The sequence below is a fragment of the Vidua chalybeata genome, chromosome 27 (genome assembly GCF_026979565.1).
Source record: "Vidua chalybeata isolate OUT-0048 chromosome 27, bVidCha1 merged haplotype, whole genome shotgun sequence".
NCBI classification, from domain to species: Eukaryota; Metazoa; Chordata; class Aves; order Passeriformes; family Viduidae; genus Vidua; species Vidua chalybeata.
Genome location: NC_071556.1, coordinates 2580997 through 2602178, shown reverse-complemented (window position 1 = coordinate 2602178; position 21182 = coordinate 2580997). Strand labels below are relative to the sequence as shown.

The 21182-nt window shown below is 51.6% G+C and overlaps 2 protein-coding genes across 2 annotated transcripts in view; both read left to right on the top strand.

Moving 5' to 3' along the window:
* The window catches only part of INSR (insulin receptor), a 58344-nt gene extending 48336 nt beyond the window's left edge, over window positions 1–10008 (top strand). Inside the window, 6 exon segments of the mRNA XM_053965762.1 lie at window positions 11–240; window positions 490–600; window positions 893–1052; window positions 1862–1991; window positions 2211–2345; window positions 3391–10008. Of these exon segments, the coding sequence (XP_053821737.1) occupies window positions 11–240; window positions 490–600; window positions 893–1052; window positions 1862–1991; window positions 2211–2345; window positions 3391–3745 (1121 nt within the window). The 3' untranslated portion in view covers window positions 3746–10008.
* A 3686-nt stretch (window positions 10009–13694) lies between these two features.
* The window catches only part of ARHGEF18 (Rho/Rac guanine nucleotide exchange factor 18), a 48755-nt gene continuing 41267 nt past the window's right edge, over window positions 13695–21182 (top strand). Inside the window, exons 1-3 of the mRNA XM_053965795.1 lie at window positions 13695–13770; window positions 18767–18903; window positions 19192–19691. Coding sequence (XP_053821770.1) covers window positions 13695–13770; window positions 18767–18903; window positions 19192–19691 — 713 coding nt within the window. The remainder of the gene's footprint in view (window positions 13771–18766; window positions 18904–19191; window positions 19692–21182) is intronic.

The window sequence follows — 21182 nt, the reverse complement described above, 5'->3', positions numbered from 1 at the left end:
TGCCCAACAGTTTATGTCCCTGACGAATGGGAGGTGCCACGGGACAAGATCACCCTCCTGAGGGAGCTGGGCCAGGGCTCCTTCGGGATGGTGTACGAGGGCATCGCCAAGGACATCGTGAAGGGAGAGCCCGAGACGCGCGTGGCCGTGAAGACGGTGAACGAGTCCGCCAGCCTGCGCGAGCGCATCGAGTTCCTCAACGAGGCCTCTGTGATGAAAGGCTTCAGCTGCCATCATGTGGTAAGTGCTGGGTGCCTCAGCACACTGCTCTGCAGTGCCTTCAGAGCCCGACCCTCCGCTGGCCAAAGCAGCAGAGGCAGCCGATCCATTAGAGCCGGGATCTCTCCCTGCTGGATTCCACAGAACCCATTCTGCCCAAGTCATTTCACTGCTGCTCCTTCTATACCTCTCAGCCTGACAAGGCCTTGTGGGGCTGTTCTCAGCTCTCTTTGGACACAGCCTCGAGGAAATCTCTCATTCATTTTCCAGGTTCGCCTCCTCGGAGTGGTCTCCAAGGGACAACCTACTCTGGTGGTCATGGAGCTGATGGCACATGGGGATCTGAAAAGTTACCTCCGCTCTTTGAGACCTGAAGCTGAGGTAAAGACGAGAGAGAGGGAGTCTGTGTTGGAACAGTGACTTGATTTGGGCTTTAATGCTTCTTTATTTAATGGCTTTAAGCTGAAAGAGGGTAGATTTGATTTGATTTTGGGAAGACATTCTTGGCTGTGAGGGTGGGGAGGGCCTGGCACAGGTTGCACAGAGAAGCTGGAAGTGTCCAAGGCTAGGTTGGAAGGTTGGAGCAGGGTTCCCTGCTTGTGGCAGGGAACTGGATGATGTTTAAGGTTACATCTAACCCAAACCTCTCTGTGACTGTGATTCTTCCTGGCAGAATAACCCCGGCCGGCCGCCCCCGACGCTGAGGGAGATGATCCAGATGGCCGCGGAGATCGCCGACGGCATGGCCTACCTGAACGCCAAGAAGTTCGTGCACAGGGACCTGGCAGCTCGCAACTGCATGGTGGCAGAGGACTTCACTGTGAAAATTGGGGGTAGGTGCTGCTGGTCCCTTCCAGCCCAGGCCATTCTGTGATCAGGAGATGGTTCTGTGCATTGTGTTTGTTGTAAAAGCAAATTGGTAAAACCAATGTGTCAAACATGGGTGATTCTCACTGTCTGCCTTTGGGAAATTGCAGCACTTCCCTCTGTTTCTTCCCTGAGACAGAATTGTGTGGACTTCAGTAGGAACAATATCTCCTGTAGAGCCAGAGCATATTTTCTCACCTTCTCTATTCCCAAACCTCTGTCCTAAAAGTTTATTACCTTTCCAGCTTAAACTACCTGGGTTTGTCTCACTGGTCTTTGCTTCCATGAGAATTAAGACAAAGAAGGAGTTGGGTACAACAAACCCAGTGCTGATAAGCCTGTCATTAGGTCAGATGGCTTTTAAAAGTAATTTAACCCAGTTTTTAACCCAAACCCTTTTAGTAATAAGTAAATACAACATTTAAAAATAACCTGGAACCCCACAGTGTGGTGATTTTTCAGAGTTCTCTGGAGTTAAAGCCAGGGCTGTGGGATTCCAGACAAAGGGAGCTCTGTTTTACTTACAGAGGATGAATAAAATAATGTTTAGAATAGAAGCTGTCACCAAAAAATTTAACTCTGGAGTCTCTGTTGTGACTCTGTAGAAAAAAATGCAGGAAAAGGGAAATGTTTTGAACATTAATCACGAGGTGACAGATGACTGCAGGCTGGGCTTTGGCAGTGGGGGGGGAAGGCAACATCCATCTGGAGATGCTGCACAGGAAAAGCAGGATGGAGGGAGAGGCATTTAACACATCCCAATTGCTTCTCTCAGACTTTGGGATGACCAGGGACATCTACGAGACGGATTATTACCGCAAGGGAGGCAAAGGGCTGCTGCCCGTGCGCTGGATGGCCCCGGAGTCGCTGAAGGATGGGGTGTTCACCACTTACTCCGACGTGTGGTAAGTTGTCCTCTGCAGTCCCAGATGGATTCCAGCTCAGGAGCTCCTTGTTTCAGCACACATAGTTTAAACTGACTTGCTCGGAGCACAGACAAAACAAAGCCGTTGTTTTGAAACACTTCCATAAAAATGTAGTCGTGTGCGGTTTCCAAAATAACTCTGTCACTGGGAGGGCTCCAGGATGTTTTGTTCTCACCAGGAGCTTTCTCTCTCCCTTAGGTCATTTGGTGTTGTCCTTTGGGAAATAAGCAGCTTGGCAGAGCAGCCCTACCAGGGACTCTCCAACGAGCAGGTGCTAAAGTTTGTCATGGATGGAGGATACCTGGATCAGCCGGACAACTGCCCGGAGAGGCTGTAAGTGGGCAGGCAGGGACAAGCAGCCCAGCTGCACTCTTTGCCTGAAGTGTGACCCACAAAGATGGCCTGACCTGGGGCACCTCTTAACCCTCCTTGACTGGGGAGGAGAAAAACAGACTTTAGTGAGGCACCTCCCACAGAAATTCCACCAAGGCATCCTTAGTGATCCAGGGAAGGGGCTGCCCCGGGAGGTTTGGAGTCCCCATCCCTGGAGGTGTCCAAGGAAGGCCTGGACGTGGCACTCAGTGCTCTAGGCTGGGGACAAGGTGGGGGTGGATGAAAGGTTGGACTTGATCTTGGGAGGTCTTTTCCAACCTCAGTGATCCTGGGATTCTGTGTGAGGAGTAACACTGGAGCAATTTTGAGGGAAAGCAGCTCTGGCTGGAAAAGGGAGCACAGATGGTAACTCTCTGGTTCTGGTAGCCTCTTCCTCCAGCTGCTTCTGGCCAAAATAGCACTTCCAGAGTCATAAAATTAACATGTTTTGTGAGTATCCCTATGAAAAAAAGCCTGCTGTGCTGGACATTTGTCTGATGGCCAGTTAAAAACACCAATTTGAGACTCTATTTGTATTTGTGAGTTCTTTCTCCATGGTGTCTGATAACGTGTGACCTCTTGCTGCAGCCTTTATTTTGGGTGGGATGTTTACAGGACCTCTGCCCAGCCTCCCATTTTCTTTGAAGTTTTGGGAGCTTTGTTATCTTTCAGGCTGAGTTAAAATTAAAAGGGAATTAATTAAAAAAGGACGAGCTGGCTGTAAGTGCATGTGCACATACACACACACAGAGTCTGTGAACCAGCCCTGTTTCCTTCAGCAGCCAAGTTAAGAACAATTGAAGGAATCGGAAGGAATTCTTAATCTAGACAGAAATAGAGAAAAAGGAGTGTCAGGATCTACAGGCAGATGTGGAGGCTGGAAAGAGAAAAGCAACCTGGGCTAACAGAGGTGTAGTGTGGGTGGTGGGGGGTGCCATGGGTGCCAGCCTTGCTCTGCACGTGGGATTGTTTCTGCTGGCCCTGACTGTGCTCTGTGCTGCTGCAGGCACAGCCTGATGCAGATGTGCTGGCAGTACAACCCGAAGATGCGCCCCACCTTCATTGAGATCATCGAGATGCTGAAGGAGGATTTGCACCCCAGCTTCCACGAGGTCTCCTTCTTCTACAGTGAGGAGAACAAACCTCTGGAGACGGAGGAGTACGAGATGGACTTCGAGAACATGGAGAGCATTCCCCTCGACCCCTCCTCGTACTCCCAGAGGGACAAAGCGCTGGGGAGGGACAATGGACCCTCCATGGCCCTCAAGGGCAACTATGAGGAGCACATCCCTTACACTCACATGAACGGTGGCAAGAAAAACGGGCGGATTCTCTCCATGCCCAGGTCAAGTCCTTCCTAACACTTCCTGTTTGGCCCAAGGGTTGTGTCTGCTTTTTTCCCCCCTCCACAAATCTCAGGACTCTTGTTATTGCTGCCACAGTGTATGACACACATCTACAAACTCTTCAGATTTTTAATCATCTTACGATTTTTTTTTTTTTTTTTTGCCAAGTTGACTGGTTGTCAGTGGACTTATCTGTGAACATAAATGGAAGAGGTTTCCATGGCTGCTGTCCCTTCTGTAACCATGGTTTCACAACAGGAAGCGACCGTGTGAGTTCAACTGAAGGAGAAGCATCCGCGTTTGCCAGCAGAAGACGTGAAGTTCTCTGGTGCCTGAGCTCCAGCCCAGCAGCGCGGAACAAGAGATTTCCAGTAGAATTCCAGGCTTTCAGGCAGCCTCTCCACTACAGCTGAAGGATTCAGCACATCAGTCAGATCCTCAGATTGACCAATAGCTGCTGCTTTCATACCTTGTTTTCAAGGGGTGAAACCCCCGGGGTGCGTGCGTGGGTGTGTGTGTGTGCGTGTGTGCAGTATCAACATGTGGGGTGTACCCTGTAGCAAAAGAGACACTTCTGGTTTTGTACACAACTTACAGCGCTTTCAGGCACATGGTGGGATTCTCGGGGTGTCCTGCACAGGGCCAGGAGTTGGATTTGATGATCCTGGTGGGTCCTTTCCAACTCAGCATACTTTATGATTCTCTGTTCTCACAGGAGCTTTCCTCTTCTTGGAAGTGTGTACTTATCTTTTTTCCCCATTTCCCTGGAGGGACTGAATCCTGAACAGATTATTTTTATACTGAGGACTCTTGAGAGCAGGTTTTCTCTCATTAACAAATGAGGAAAACGTGCTGGGAGCTAAATGAGCAGAACTCTGAGATTTGTGGGTACTTTCAAGACCAAACGAAGTAGGAGTCCCCTGACCTGAGACACGGGAGTTTTCTGTCCTTACAGCATTGAGTATATATATTGTTTGTTGTAACATATTTAAAGATGTCTTTAGTTGAAAATTTAACTTCATATAAATTATTGACTGTTTATGATCCTTTTGGGGCGGGGAGAGTTTTGGGGGATTGTTTGGTCTTAAAGTGGTCCAAAGATTTCAGAATGAACTAATTTTAGCCTTGCAGGAGCGATGAAGCACACGTTCAGTTCATACTTGACAAGGCTTTGTAATAGTTTCATGATTTATACAACACAGTCAGCTGGCTCCAGTCGAAGCCCCATCTTGGGTGTTGGGAGCTGAAGGACACAGAACATCCTGGCCTCAAGTCCTGCTCCTCCTCTGCCCCCGTGTCCCTCGCTTTGCCTTCCGTGCCGCAGATGCAGCTGGCGAGAGAGGATGAGACAAGCTGGAGCTGAGGAAGGGACGCTGAAGGGGGGAAGCACAAAGCTCTGGGCTCTGCACGCCGGAGGTGACTGTGGTTTGCTGCCTCTCTGCTGCTCTCAGGCCTCCAGCCTTTTGTTCCCCGAGATTCCCACTGCAGAACTGCCGGGATGCAGCTTGTTGGGATGTCGGCGCTCGCCGTCAGGACTGTGCTTTGTCGTGCTGCTGTTTGCAGAGACAGAGCTGATGGGCACCTGCTGCTGGAGAATAATGGTGAAACTCAACCAGGGCTGATAGCACGGAACTGGCAGGAGCAGGGAAGGAAGATGATGGATGTCGCAGGCCCGTGGCATGCAGGAGGTGCTTGAACAGCAGGGACAGATGCTCAGTCCTTCACTTCTCCTCCTGGAGAAGTCCAAGATGTGTTTTGTGCTCTCTGCCAGGAGAAAGCGAAGTGCCCTGGCTCGGGAGGGCAGGAACACTGGGCTGGGCAGTGCCTCCAGCCCGGGCAGTGCCTCCAGCCCGGGCAGTGCTGCTGCTGTGAGCAAGGCAGAGGGGCTGCAGTCCGTAGGGAAGAGCTCTCCGAGCCCACGCCCGGGGATGCAGCTGGTGCTGGGAACCTCTGCCCCCAGCTGCTTCTGGCCAAAACAGCACTTCCAGAGTCGTAAAAGGGAACAACAGACTCTGGGCAGCACCGGGAGCTGTTGGGCCCTTTGCTGCTGGAGGCTGATGGGTTTGGCCCAGGTGGAGGGTACAGGTTGCTCCACAAATTTGGGTGGAAAACACAGTCCAGACATGGGTGAGAACCTTTGGATTTCAAAAGGCCTCGTTTACATTTCTTCTGCTTTACAAAGTCGTAACTGTTTAGCAGCTCTATACTACACTGCAGGAAAGAAGACATATTCTCACACTTTTCTAAGGAAGAGAAGTTTTTCTTATTAGAATTTTTTATTTATTTTAATATATAAAACACTGTAAAAAAAAAGCAACAATTAGTTTTCTTAAACACACGGAACATGTAAATTTGTATCCACAAAATCTTGGCAGGTGGATGTGGTGGGATTATTTTTGTCCTGTTCTGGTGCAGTCTACCTCAGTGTTTCTTAAGGATATTTTTTAATACTACACACCTCTAAACCTGTTTAAATATTCTGGTCTGGACCTATTGTGGATCAGGGAAAATCAGTATCAGCTGATTCCAATACCAGGGACCATTCATGAAGGGAATGGGAAGGAGAATGGCCCATCACTGTTGATCCCTACTAATCTGAACAGTAGTGGCCAATGAACCCATTTACAAATTTGGATCTGATCTCATCCCTTAGTTCTGTTGTGATTAAAAAAAAAAAAAAAGAAAAAAAAAAAAGAACAAAAGATCCATTTAAATGTTTGGACTTTAGTGAACTCATGACCTAAAAGGAGCAGGCTGCTTCCTCCTGGATCAGCATGTGCCAGCGTGGAGCAGGGACCAGGACCAGCCCTTGCTTTTGGGGTTGCATTGGGGTGGCTTGGTCACTGCTCTTCTCACTGTGCACAGGTGAGCCCAGGTCCTGCCAGTGACCTCCTGAAACAAACCTTTCCCAGCACACCCTCGCTTTGATGACATTTCCAATGGCAGTGATGATAACTGTGGGAATGGAAGAACTTTTACCTGAAGGAACATTGGAACCTCGTATTGGGTCTGGCTTTTCCCCGTGGTTGATACTGGTTGGCCCTGTGAGTACACATGGTTTGAACACTCGGATGGCTGAGCCAGGGGGTGTGTGCTGCTCCATGGACAGGCAGTGCCCTCCCATGGCTCAGTGTCACCTTCACCCTGCACCAAACGGAGCAGTTGTTTGTACCCAGCACTGTGTGAAGGTTGCTCATCCTTCCTACCTTGTGCCCAGGGGGAGGGAAGGCGTGTGGTACCAGTGGGGAGGGTATTGTGTTTCTCCTCTGTAAAACAAATAACACTAGTGGTTGCTGCTCGTGGCTGCTACAGATCACATTCAGCTGTAGAATTGGGAAGAATAAATGAAAATCACCTGCAAAGCCCAGCTCTCACTGCTAGAAAATCCTTCCTTGGCTCACAGCTGACACTTTGGTCTCTGCTGCTGGAAGATCCTCGCCCCAGGGATGCCCAAATGCCTCACTCGGATCTCGCTGATTCCTGCTCAGAGAATTCCTACAAGTGGAGACTCAAGTGCTATTGAAACCTCTGGGGTGCTGCCAGGGTCCCCAGCCTGGGCAGGGGTGCTGTGCTGAGCCTTCCCTGGGGGAGCTGCTGCTCTTTGCTCCAGCCACATCCTTATGGGGCAGAATTGCCCAGCTGCAGTGGAAGCACCACACTTGCTGCTCCTGCTGCTGCTTAGGAGGAACCAAACACTGGTGCAGGAGAGCAGGTGGGATGGCTGGAGCAGGGCAGGCAGCAGTGGGAAGCTCCTTCTTTCCTTGCATTAGTACTTGTTGGAGGATTGGCTCCTGCCCTTTGTGGGCAGAGAATGCCTCACTCACAGCACAGGGCAGCAGGACAGACCCCTCAGCCAGTCCAGGAGCAGCTGGAGCCTCCTGGGCACAGTCTGGCACCACCACGTAGCCAGAAATTCACTCTGGTGAATCAGGAGGAGCAAGAAGCTGAGCTCTGCTGAATTTTCACTGAGAAAACGTCTGAAGTGCGAGGCTGGAGAGGTTTCTCAGAAAGATTTCCACATTAAACTCAATTGCCACTTCCTGAACGACTCTTGCCAATCTGGAACTTCTCTGGCGGGCCAGTGCAGCACTGCAAAGCTTGGCTGCTGGGTTAGGAACGTGTCTGTCTTGGCTGCTTGTAAATACTCTATTGTGTTGTAAAATAGAAGAGCTCAGACATAAACTCTGTGCCAGCACTGGGTTGGGAAAGGTGATGGGAACTAGATCACGCTGCAGCGATGATGGCAAAGCAGCTGTGTGGGTATGAAGAGGCTGCTTTTAGGTTGCTAAAGGGTACTCTTAATTTATGGGTAGTTTTATCTCTTTCCTCCTAAATTTGTATTATAGCGATGGGACACTTTGCTTAATTTTAGTCTGTTGGCTATAGTGTTGGTATCTCTTTGGAAAAAAATCTCAAAAGTCGCTTCTTGTGTTACTGAGCTGACTGTGCTGAAGGCAAATAGGAAATGACAGGAGCAAGAAGGGTGCTGAGCCTCTGCTTTAGAGGAGGGAGGGAGGCAGTCGAGTTCCCTCTCAAAGCCACTGTGACACGAAGATGGACCCTGAGGAATCCCAGGCCCTTCCTGCTACCAAGACTGGAACCTTGTTTAACAAGCCAGAACGTGAAATATCTTTGTGCCATAAAACCTTACTGTCAAGGCTGTGCCAGGTGCTCCCATGATCCGTGTGGGATGGGCTCAGAGCCTGGAGGGAGCTCAGAACTGCAGATGAACCCTGAGATCCTCTCGGAGCCGGGGGCTCGCAGGAACCCCGGCCCTGCCCAAAGAGCCGCCGCCCCTCGAGTGTCCTGTGGTCCAGGGAAAGGAACTGCTGAATGGGTTGGAATCAAGAAATAGTTACTTTGTGAAAATCAACGTAAGATTAGTTTGGTATTTGTATGAATTTTATGGAATTTGGCCTTTTTATTACCTTCTGCTTGGCTCTGTGTTCCCTCTGCTTGGATTCTGTCTGTGAGTGTCAGTGTAAAGCCTTGACGTGTTCAGCCTTGTTAGGAGCATCACAAGAGTGAAGCCAGTCATCCAGCTGACTTTTGGAGGAACCTGACTGTTGAAAAGCAACTCTAAAGTTAACTGTTTTTAGCAAATCTGCTGTCATTAAATGTGTATTTCTTTTTAAAATGAATTTGCTTGTCCTTCTCGGAAGGAAGCACTTATTCTTGCAGTTTGGGCAAATTCACTGCAGCACAATGCAAGCTGTAAGGGGACAGGTAGAGAAATGACTTTTTAAATATTGTATAATAAAGTTAGTATTAACTCCTATGGTGTTGTCATTTTTTTGCCAACAGATTTGCAATCAGCCAGAAATTCTGTTCCTGCTAGTGGTTTTGTTCCCACTCCAGTGTTCCAACTGGTGGTGTTAAATAGTTTCCTTTCTCAACCCAGAAAGATCCCTTGGGAACAGGGTCTGGTGGCTGGGAGGACCTGGAATAGTCCTGGCAGCTAAAGAAGAGCCATCAGTGGAGGCTAAATGTGGGCTCTTGCTTAGCTGAGCCCCAGCCCCTGGTCAGTCCCAGCAGCACCAGTAAATCTTGAGCTGAGGGCTTCTTTACCTGAGAGCTCTGAGTTGGACTCAACACCAAAGCTCTGTAAATCCAGACTCTCCCAGCAGCATTCCAACGCTTCCACCATCCCCACTTCCAAGTCTTTTCCTGTAACTGTCCCATGAAAACTGAAGGAGAATTTTAGAAAGGCCGCTTCTAAATCTGCAGAGGTAGAGTGTTGTTTGAGCAGGAAAAGCATTACTTTTTGCTTTAGTTAGTGGAATGATTTTATTCTTGGAGTATCAAAACTGGTTTGTATTTGAGGACCCTCATGGATGGGGGAACTGGACATCAGCTTCATCCAACACAGCCCAGAGCAAACGCTCTCTGCTTCACTTAAATAAACCACAGATAGTTTCAGTTACATGTTAGGTGATGTTCTGTAAAGTCTTGGGGTTTTTTATTTTTTTCCTAGTTCATTCTTGCTGCTCCCACCTTTCCCTCTGCGTATCTAAGGTTCCAGAATACAAATAGTACTGCAGATACCTCTTGTTTGAAATAAAGGATCAAATGTGCCATGATTTTTTTTAAAGGAAGAAAAAAGAGAAAAACCTTCCCCCTTGATTTATTTTTTCAATGTTTTCATATCTAAGAGCCAAGCAGTGACATGTACAGAAAATCTTTGACTAGTAAAATAAAAAACCTTGCTGTGTGTCGGAATATTGAACAATTAACTGTTTATATTAAAATTCTGAATAAATTATCCAAGAATAACTGTTCATTTTGTGTCTGCTGTCTGTGCAGCACTGAAGGCTGCTTTGCCGTTGAGAAAGCACTAAATTTGTACCTTGGAATAAGTTGCAAAATAAATGGTGTTAAAGAAAAAACCAAAACCCACAGCTCAACCAACTGTAGGCTTGTAGTGTGAAGCCAGTGGAACTCCTCTACCTGATGGCTCTGGTGATTCCTGTCCTCACCTCAGGGCTCTGGGGTGATGCCTCTGATGCCATCGGGTGAACTTTGGTGCCAGGATTTCTTCTGGAGCATCGAGAGCTGTGGCTGTGATGTAATTTGTTATTTCCTGGGCATGGACCAGGTGTTCCCTCCTTGGAGGGAGGGGACAGACTCCTCGCTGCCGGTTTTAAAGCATCAAAGGCAGAGGATCAGCCCCACCCCTGTCCTGTGGTGGGGCTGCTGTAACCGGGTGTGCACCAGGAGCATCCTGCGCAGGCCCCTCTGGGGGTGTTTCTAACTTAAACCTAGTTTTGTTTCACCAGAGCCAAGATTTCCCTCCTGATGGGCTGCACCAGCGAGGTAAGGGCTGTCCCCTCCTGTCAGGGAGTTGTGCAGAGCCCAAAGATCCCCCCTGACCCTCCTTTTCTCCAGGCTGAGCCCCTTTCACAGCTCCCTCACAGGACTGAATCTCCAGCCCCTTCCCCAGCTCTGTTCCCTTCTCTGGACACCCTCCAGCCCCTCCATGTATTTCTGCAGTGAGGCCCAGAACTGGACACAGCACTTAAGGCTCCACCAGTGCCATTTTTTTTTTTTCTAAGCCTATCCAGAATTCTCTCACTGTGAGAATGATCATAAACAAACTGGTATTTTAAGATGTTTCTTCTGGCAGAGGCTTGTTCTCTGGGGATCCTAAAATGCAAAAATAAACAAAGCCATAAAACTTGAACTTGCTGTCCCGAGAGGTTTGCTTCCCACTGGGCTCTCTGGGATGCTGTGGGGAGGCTGCTGAGGCTCGGACTGCCCTCGTGCCATTATCCCTCATCCCTCTTGCAGGCTGCCTGCACAGCTCAGCTTTGGCACCCCCCAAGCCGTGTCAGACACGTGGCAGGAGAAAAAGAGCTCATCCTTGTTTGAGCCAAGGACAACTCACCATCCCGTCAGCCAGAGCAGCTGCCTGGTGTTTAGGAGCTGCCCTGATCTCTGATGCGCATCGAGCTCTTGTGGACTTCAGAGAAATTAAACCTTAATTCCTCTTTGCTCTTGTGGTTTCCTGGAGCACAGGGTAATTGCTATTCTAAGTGCTGCCAAAACTGCGGTCTCTGAGTAATTGGAGTGTGAGTGGTTCTTGTTCTGATTAGGGTTTGGCTGGGGCTGATGAGTGCTCGGGGCTCTGGGATGAGGAGCGTGTGTGCCTCAGCCCACGGGGCTTCTTGGGAAGGAGGGAATGGCTGTGCCAACAAACCCGAGCCGGGATATGCCAGGGGCTCTGTCTGCTGGCCAAGAGCAGGGCAGGGGCACTGCCTTGAAGCTGAAGTCTTTGTCTCTCTCCTGTACAGGTGAATATGGTCAGTGCAGGCATTTCTGTGCTGTGCTATCACTTTACCTTGCGTAAGACAGACCTGCTGGGCTTTGTGGTCCCTGTTGCTCCACAAGGTCAAACCATGGCAGCAAAGACCAGGGACTCGTTAAGAGGAGCCATGTGTAGGAGGCTAACGAGCCGTGGTGCAAGGAGCCCGCGGGCTGGGCTGGGCTGGGCTGGGCTGGGCGTGCGGGGCTCTCAGGGCACACACAGCGGTTTTTCCCCGAAGGGAACAGGAAGCTGTTGCCTCAATAGCTGCTCCTCGCAGCCATCGTGACTTCAGGGCCGCCAGGGCCCCTGCACCGGCTGCCTCGGGGTCCACAGCCCTCCTGGTGGCTTTGCTGGACCCTTCCAGAGCCCAGGCCCCGGCGAGGGTGGGAGCGAGCAGCACCGGGACACCGCGGTGGGAAGGGCAGCATGGCAGAGGCGCGTTTGTTTGTGCCGTCGGAAAGGGGAAGCGGTGAGAGGGCTGAGCCCGCGGCCCCCGTGAGCAAACCGCCCTCATGGCCGCTGCTTCTTCCCCCGTGAGGCTCCGCTTCTCGCTCTGCTCCAGCAGCTGGAGAAGAAGCCGGGGCTGTCAGATGTGAGGATGGTGCACGAGGAACCTGCCACAAGATGCCTCCAGCCCTCAGGGTAAGTGGCTCTCTGCACAAGCTCCATCCCACAACGGCGGGGTTGTCACTCACCTTCCTCAAGGCCTTGTGAGGAAGCAGCTTGTCTTGAAGCCAAAAGTCCCAGTGCTGGGTTTGGTGCAGCCTCCCTCCTGCACGAGCCTCAATGCAGAACATGGCCTGGGGAGGCTCAGCCTACACGGGCTTTTGCTCTGCTGTGAGTGAAGAGGAGGAGATGAGGTCAGGATTTAACCCCCAGGTGCCATCATGGTGGGCTCTGGGGCAGTGCGGGGCTGGCTGGGCACCCTTTGGGTGCTGCTCTTGGCTCCTGCTGCTGCTGTGCCACGGCTGGATGTTTGCAAAGACACCCTGGCACTGCCCACAGCTGGGTTTGGGCTGTGCACAAGAGGGGTCCGTGCCAGGATCCCCCAAATTCCACTCTGGATTGCCCACTCCAGGGCTGGTCCCCAGTATTATCAGGGAGATGGAAGCAGAGGGGATGTAGACACGGCTGTACTGGGCAGGTGACACTTGGGTTCATGGCCAGGCAAGAAAAATGCTTTTTGACACCTGCTTTTGTGCATCACCTGCCTAGCCTGGGCTTCAAGCTGTGGAGGTACCTGTGGTCATGCCCAAACTGGCTGGGCTCTGCTCAGCGAGGCCACAGGCATCAGCTGAACAGCAGGGAGAAGTTTTGGTGTGGCCCCAGAGCCCAGCAGCTGCACTGGGGTAAAACCTGTCTTCTTCTGCCTAATTGAGGGGTTGGGAGCAGAGTCTGGAGCCTGTCTGGGCTGTGGGGCTGGTGCCATCTGGGAGCAGTGGGTTTGGAGGGTAGGGAGTTGTGTCTCTTGGGGCAGTTTGAGATTGCTCTCACCTGCCTCCCTGTGTGGGAGAGCTGAGGAGGGCTTGGAGAAATGCCCTTGCCAGGGGACTGGGACTTGCTGTGAGCTGCAGGATGATGCTCATGTTGCAGATGGACTGGGTCTCTTGCAGTCCCTTGCAGAGGCTCTGCCCCAGCACTTGAAAATGAGAAAAAAGTGTAAATGGTGAGCCTTCATAAATGTCTTGTAAAGACACCAAGCCTTGTCAGTATCAACTCTGACCCTTCACTGAAGGTGAAGGTGACTCTTAGCCAGGTGAGAAGTGCCTGAAAGTGCTCACAAAGTGTCTGTCATGCTCACAGCCATGAATGGAGGAGAGAGATTTTGGCAGAGGGGAGTGTTAACAGCTTGTTTTCTGTTTCTGTCTGCAAGCCTCAGCAGCACTCAGGGGCTGTGTGTGCTCCGAGGCCACTAATCCCCGGGCCCAGATGTAGGAAGTCACTGACCTGCCACACAGGTGGGAATGCCAGGGACCAGGAATTTCTCTCTGGCTACAGCTTCCATCAGCTGATACTTCTGACAAAACACTTGGCTTCTCCACTCCCCCCTTGGCAGCCCCTGGGCTGCAGCCTGCAGCGCTGCCTTAGAGCGCGCTGAGCTCTGCCGTGCTCCGTGCCGGCGTCTCCTGCTCGGGGCTCTACCTTGCACGGGGCTCCCAAATGTCAGACTCGCTGCTCAACCACTCCTGGCCATCGTTTTCCAAGCGCTGGAAGAAGAGATGGTCCTTTAAGCGAGGTAATGGCCTGTGGGGACAGGGGGCTGAGCGTGTGGCGGGAGCTGGGCTGTGGTAGGGACAGCTTGTCCTGCACTGAACAGGTACCAAAGAAACCCGGGGGCCCAGGCAGAGCTTGTTTTGAGGTGTCCCCCGCTCCTCCCTGCAGGGGACACTGCCTTAAGTGGTGGTTAACACTCTTCCTTCCATTGAATCTTCTTTTCAAGGAACATAATTGCCTCTAGGAGCAGGGTAATGGGTTAAATATCAGCCTTTTGGTTTTGTAATAAGTTTGTTTCATGGCTGGCAATGAGCTGGATGTCCCGGTGCTTGCAGACAGCTGTCTCTGCATGCTTCCTGGCCTGAGTTTGGTGTTTAAGCAGATGTGGGGGAAAAGATTTCTTCAGTCTTTCAGTGAGGGCTGACGAGCAGAGCCCCTGTGTCCGGAGCCCTGGCGGTTTGGGTGGCCCTGGCTGGGCTTCACTGTGTCCAGCAGCAGGGGTGGGAAATGGCAGCAACTGGTGTCAACTGGCCTCATTTCTGCATGCGGTGCCGTGACTTGGAAAGAGGGAAGTGAGCCTCAGGAGGCAGGACATTTGCAGTCCTGGAGGAGCCAGCCACTTGTGTCCTTGTGAGCAAACACTGCCTTCAGGCCGATGCTTTTGGGTACCTTTACCTGCAGCATCAGAGCTCCTGCTCCTCTTTCTCCTTCATTATTCCCCACCCACTCCCAGTTCTCTTCTGGTGTGGATGTGCAGAAGACCAGGATCCAAACTGAACAGCTGGGGAAGGTTAATTCAGAGCAGGACACAGGGGGTCCTGCAGGCTCTGATGTGTGGTGAGCCCCAAGCAGCTCCCCCAAGCTCCAGCTGGACACCCCACTCCAGCCATGCCTGCTGGGGGGATTATGGGCTGGCTGGGATCACTCAGGTGGGCTGATTTCACTAACAAATAAATGAAGCAGTTCATGGTGCTCCCCAGCACTGACTGCTCTGCAGAGGGCCTGGGTACAGCCAGCTCCCTTTAGCAGGTGCTTGCAGAGCAGTTTGTCCTGTTGGGTCTTGTGTTTGGGCACAAAATGCTCAGGTCTCACTCAGCCCCTCTCCCACACTGATGTTCTGTAGTGTGGCACTCACTGGTCCACGTGGGCTCTTCCCTCAGTGCCCTCTGGAGCCACTGAGGAACCTGCACAGTGATTTGGAGGGAATCAGAGGGGCTGCAAACCCCCTCAGCCCTGCTGAGACCCTTCAGCTGAGAGACAGCAGAGAACAGTCCCAGCTCCATGCTCCTCTGCTCTCTATGCCCAAGAGCCTGGCCCCAGCAGTGTGGCGATAAGGCAGTGGCTCTGTACAGTGTGTTACAGTGTGGGACAGCTTATCTTCCCTGCTCCTGCCCAGAGCCAATCCCCACTGCTGCCAGGGCTGGCCATGAGGGGCCCATGTCAGGCAAGGGACTGCACTTCAGCCCATCTTGGCACAGGGAGTTCAGCATTTGCTTTCCAGAGGTTTTTCCGTAGAGCTCTGTACACCCTGCAACAAGATACGTGAAGGGCAGCTGGTGCAGGACCAGGAGGGCAGGGGTGGGGCAGGGGAAGATGGAATCATTTTTATTTCATGTCTGTGATGCTCTCATGGTTTCCCAACAGTCTCTATCCCTGACTGCTGGGAAATGCCCAAACGTTCTCATCTTTCCTTCCTCCTGGGATTGTTTCATGGAGCAGAACTGCCCAGTGCCTTTGTCCTGCCGTGTTTGGTGTGGTCTTTCCCCAGTGGGAATGCAGACAGTGTTTGATGTTGGAGGATGTGACTGGTGTGGCCAGAGCTCACATCCATGTTTTCCTCTGACGTGTCCCCTCCCAGCGCCAGCCTGGCAACAGGGTCACTCGGGGACATGCAGCATCCTGCACCAAGCCAAGAGACAGGCAGGTGAGGATGGGACACTGGGACACTGCTGGCAGGGCTTGTTCCAGTGCTGGCTGCTCTGGTGCTGTCACCTGCTGTGACACTTGTGGGTGCAGCTCCAGTGACCAGCCTGTCTGAGGGAAATCAGCACAGCCAGCTACAGGAGGGAGGGTTTGACCGGAGGTCTGAATTGGAATTAGGAAAATCTCTGTTGGGATCCCAGTGGCCATCATGCTGTCCCCACAGCATCAAACCCTCTGAGACCATCCCAGACTGTCACATGCCATGGATGCCTGTCACTGCTTCCTTCCTCCCCACACAGCAGCCCAGAATCATCATGTTTCACCCGTGGGAAGCTCTGGCAAAGTGCAGGAACCATCCCAGCCCAGAAAGCGATGCTTCCTCTCCAGCTCTGCCCTGGGAATTCCTCTGAGGAGGCTGCTCCCTGCAGCAATAACCTTTTATGGTTTCCAGCCAGAGACGAATTAAGCAACTGCAATACCTAATCTGCTTAATGTTCTCCTAAAGCAAACAGCATTTGTTCTTGAAAGTGTCATTTTGTTATCCCATCTCCAACTTCAGCTGAGGAAAGGTGACTGCTGCTGTCTGCCAGAGCCTGGGGGGCCAAGATTCCCTGTCCCCTTGCCACCATGCTGGAGCCTGGGTCCTTCCAGACAGGCTCTAGGGCAGAGTACAGGAGACTCAAGGTGCTTGCTGACACATTGGCAACCACCTTGATCATTGATATGGGGATGTTCACAGCCCCCAAGACCTGCCTCCTTCCTATGTGCGCTCCATGCTCGAACTTCCTCGCCCACCATCCCACAACCCGACAGCTGAAGGCATTTTTCCCCATGAGCTCCTCCATCACCCCCTTGCCCAAGTGCCTGCTCCATGCACGGTGCCAGCCCAGCCTCTGAAGAGGGAGCCCGGCAGTGCCGTGGCTGGTGCTCACACATTGCCTAAAATGGTGTCCCCACGGCAGCCGCCCGCGCGCCGCGCGCCGCTGCCCCGACCCCGGCTCTGATTTATCGCGTGTTGAACCGAGTGTCTGAAGCCTCCGAGGAGGATTTAAGTCCTTTGGTGGATCTGGACCGGGTCTGTTGACTGCAGCCTATGCCTTGGCCAAATCCTGAGCCCTGCATGGCACAGGCAGAGCTCAGGGAATATTTTCCAGGCCTCCGAGGAGCTGACTCTGTTCCAGGGATCCACTTTAGGGCTGCATGGAGCTTGGTGCAGGCCCAGAGTAGCCTTGACGGGATGGCTGGACACTGCCTGGGAGGAAAAATCTCCTTGTTTTAGTTAAACCTTCAGTCCAGGGCTCTGGCCTCTGTCAGGCCACAGCCCTTGTCAGCTCCTGCTGCCTCCCAGGGCTTTGCTGCTCTCCCTATGGGTAGTTAGGTGCTGAAGGGATGGCGAGAGCAGGGAATCTCCTTTTTCTCCCTTCTTGGATTTGTATGAAGGGAGGCACCATTTGTCCTGGCCTCTCTGGGATGCTCCCCACCTCCTGGTTGCTCCCCGTGGATCCATTCTACCTCAGCCATCATCCCAGCCTATTTGGGGGCTTCAGTGGTTTTCACTGCCCGCTGAGAGCTTTGGCTGCTGTTTGCTACAAGTTCATGCCAAATTCTGTGCTGGTTTAAGGGTGTATTCACTTCAAAATGCTGATTTTTGATTGCAAGCTGAATCCAGGTGCACTGAGGAAAGCAAAAGGTGATGTTTAATAGCTCACTAAATCTCTGCCAGTTGCAGATGCAGCTCAGGGACATCCTGGGCAAGAATTGGTCTATTCATTAAAAATGTCATGTGAAGTATATTTTACAGCCTTGCTAGAAAGCCTGTTTCAAATTTTCCCTGGTCTTGTAGCTAGAAACCCCTCAATTAAAATAGTGCCTTCAGAAGTGTTTTCTTTCTATATTATTTATAGTCCTTCACTTGAAACCATCACACACATTTGAACACACCAAATGCTCCTTAAAACAGAAAATCTGGCATCTGCAGTGTGCAGCAGGATCCAAGGAACAAACCTCCAAACTCTCCCTCACGTTTGCTGCCTTTTTTTAGTTGGCACCATGCAATTCCTGGCTGAATTGTGTAGCTTTCTAATCCACAGCAGGATGCAAGCTTTCCAAGAGTGTATTTTTTAACAATGTCTCCCTTACATTAATGTTTTTATGCTTGATTTTCCTGGAGTGTGATGGGTTTCTAGCAGTTTCCTGCTGGTTTTTCCCATTGGATAGATGCTCACAGTCTCTTGCTGTTGTTCTCTGCATCTTCAGAGATCCACCACAGTGCTTCAGCCAACAGCCTGGCTTTTTTCCCTTTGCCTCAGCCCTTTGCCTCAGCTGTGTGTGTCTCGAAGGAATATAAAGCCTCCATGAGTCATGCGATGGTTCAGGGATCGTGGCTAAGGTTTACAGTGTGTCTCGCTCCACAGGAATGTGCTTCAGTCAGCTGGACCATCTATTGTACCACAAACACATCCAGACCTTGGTTTGTTTCTCAGTGAGTTATCAGATGGTATATGGACACTCAGGTTCACACTCCTGCCTGGGGAAAATCCAGGAGTGATCCAGAACCAGGAGAATTATGTGCTCCTGGTATTGCTCTGCATATTCAGGGTTGTCTGGAGGCACCAAATTGCCTCCCAGCACCCTTTACTACCCCACCCACCCAGGCATCCTTTATTCCTTATGGATGAAAATAAAACCACTGTCAATATTTTTATTCCTAGATTTCTGATTCAGAGGTCCATAATGTCAAAAACAAACATCAAAATGTGCTTAATTCTTTTACTGTGGAAAAAGCCTCTGCAGCATAGGACACCCTATGAGGGTCTGGCTGGGACAGTGCAAGCCTGGTCTGTCCCCTTGCACATGCTGCAGGGATGAGATTTTTGCAGAGGGATGAGGTTTCTGCTGGCAGGAAATCCCTGCACCAGGTTCTTACAGGATCAAGGCTGCTGTGGTCTGGAGATTGCCTGGCACTGCCTGTCTGTGAAGGAGCAGAGGGCACGTGGAGCATTTCAGTGCTGCCTGATGTCACCTGTGGGTGTGCAGCTGATTTTCCATCTCTCCCAGATGTCTGGTTATCTGCTGAGACCTTCTCTGTCTTGCAGGGTCTGACTGCAAGCCATGCTTACAGGAGTTCACTGACCACCACAGCTCTGCCTTGGAGTATCCCACCTCCAAAAGCTTCCTCCCATCCCTGATTGCTGAGGATGATTCCTTCTGCACCAGCATGGCTGAAGAGAAGGCAAGCGTCCTCTTTCCTGCTGCTACCACCATGCAAGGCAGAGACCAGGGGCAGCAAACTGGGTGGTCAGCACCACATCCAGAGGGGTTTGTGGTGGAGTAGGAATGGGGGGGAAGTTGTACTGATCCAGATTGTCAAGGAATACGAGGTTATGTTGCTGTGGGGGAGGGTGACTATTAGAAAGTCACTTGCAAGTCTGGTTCTGCTCTGCACCCCACTTTCTGCACGGGAGGCATCCCTTTGCAGGGTTAGTGTGAGGCTCTCTGAGGATTTCTGCTGCCTTTGCAGGAGGACTCGTCTTCCACAGAGCTGGATGTGCCAGCAGCAGACTTGCACAGCAGCACGGAGGATCTCCTCTCAGACTCTGCTCTCCATGGCACAGAGTATTACAAAGATCTGGGACTCCTGAGCCTGCCGTCTGCCAAAACAGCGCCAGACACGGCAGCACAGCCAGAACAAGGATCCCAGACTGTGTCTGCCCTTCGCTCATTGGAAGAGAGACCAAGGGCTCTGAGCAAACTGTCTGTGGATGTTGCTTTTTCCAATCCCGTTTCCTGCTCAGTACGTTACGGTGAGGCCGACTGTCGTTTTCTGAACAAAGGCCACCTGTGCTCCTGTGCAGCCATTCCAGATGATGGGACCAGCACTTCTGAGCATCCTGCAGAAGCAGACGATGAGCTGGACCTGCAGGAGGCCCAGGATTCCTTCCCCACACTGGTGAGATCGATGTCCACCTCCCGGAGGCACAGCTGGGAGAGCCCTGTGTCACCCGTGGACTGCAGGCGCAGGTACGGCGGGACTGTGAGTGATATTTGATGTACACAATGCAATGGAGGGGTGAGGCTGAACATCACACTGCTTGCAGCTCCAGATGCTGCTGGGTGGTCTCCCTCCCTGTCAGCATCTGTCAGAGCAGCTGGACACCCACTGCTCATGTTGGGTGGGATGTGGAAGAGGAAGTGTTAGGGCAGCAAGAGGCTTTAATGTCTCCTTGGAAGTAGGAAGACCCTCTTTTCCTGGTGTTGGGGCTGAGAAGAGGATCTCTCTTTTCTGTCTGGAGGGAATCTTGAACAGCATCAGTTGCCCCCATGACCTCCATTCTCTGGCTCAAAGGGAATTTTTCCCCTCAAAGAGGGATTAAGAGAGCTCTGTCAAATCCTTTTTCTTCTTGTCTGTGAGTTGGCTTGGTGGGGCCTGTGCCTGCAAGCACTGTGCTGTGCTCCAGCCCTCTAACCTCCACGTGGCTGCAGAGGAGGTTGTGTTTGTAGCACGGTGCTGAGCCCTGGCTGGGAGCAGAGTCAGGCCTGGCATTCCTGCCATCCTCTGCTCCTGCCACATGAATGCCTTGAGCTCCAGGTTCCTCCAGGAATGCTTTCCCTGCTGACAAATGTATTGATCTCCCAGCTGACTGGGATTTAGGTGCAAGCCAGCAAGGACTATTTTTATCTCTCCTCCTTATACGGTACCCTAAAATTATCTCAGCCTGAAATCTTGGCAGTCCTTTATCAAGCTCAGACTTTGGTTCTCAGACCTATTGTTGTCCCATGTGCCATGGATCATTCACAGTTTATGCTGTAACAGGCACATGAGTAACAGTGGCACGGAGTGGCTGTCGGTGTCAGGGACACGTTCTGTCTCCTTGCTGGGTGATGAAGCACGTGTGAGCAGGAGGCCAGGGAAGGGGAATATACCCCACTGTTCCCTAAGCAAACATTTCCTGAAGCCTGCCTGTGGCAGCAGGAATGAAGTGACAGTGATCTGCAGACAGAACCCATGCAGAGACTAAGATTTTCCACTGAGCTTTATCCATAATTTTGCTTCTGTGTTGTCACTGCAAGAGCACTTGGTGTGCAGGACACTGTGAGGCACTGGGGGAGCTGGTCCACCCCTCATTTCCTAGAAAATAATTTTTTTCCTTCCTTAAATCTGGGCCCTGGTGGGAGAAGGATTTATGGCATGATGCCACAGTGGTGATGCGATAATCTGCCATCATCTGCCACTTCTAAATGCCCAGAGGGACTTTCCTGGATGGCAGCTGACAGGGCAGCAGCTCTGGGGCAGGCAGGACAGGCTGCTGCCAGGGTGGCTGCACAGTCTCAGGGGTTGCTAAGAGATCAGCACTAAACATCCTGGGTGACCAGGGAGCTGGGAGACTCACTGGTGGCAGCCAGAGAAGCTGTTTTTAGCAGGCTCAGGACTTGGTGTCCAGGCTGACACTTCCTGTCATTTCCTTTCCCTCATGCCTGCTGTGGGGTGCCTCCTTGTCCCAGTTGCATGAG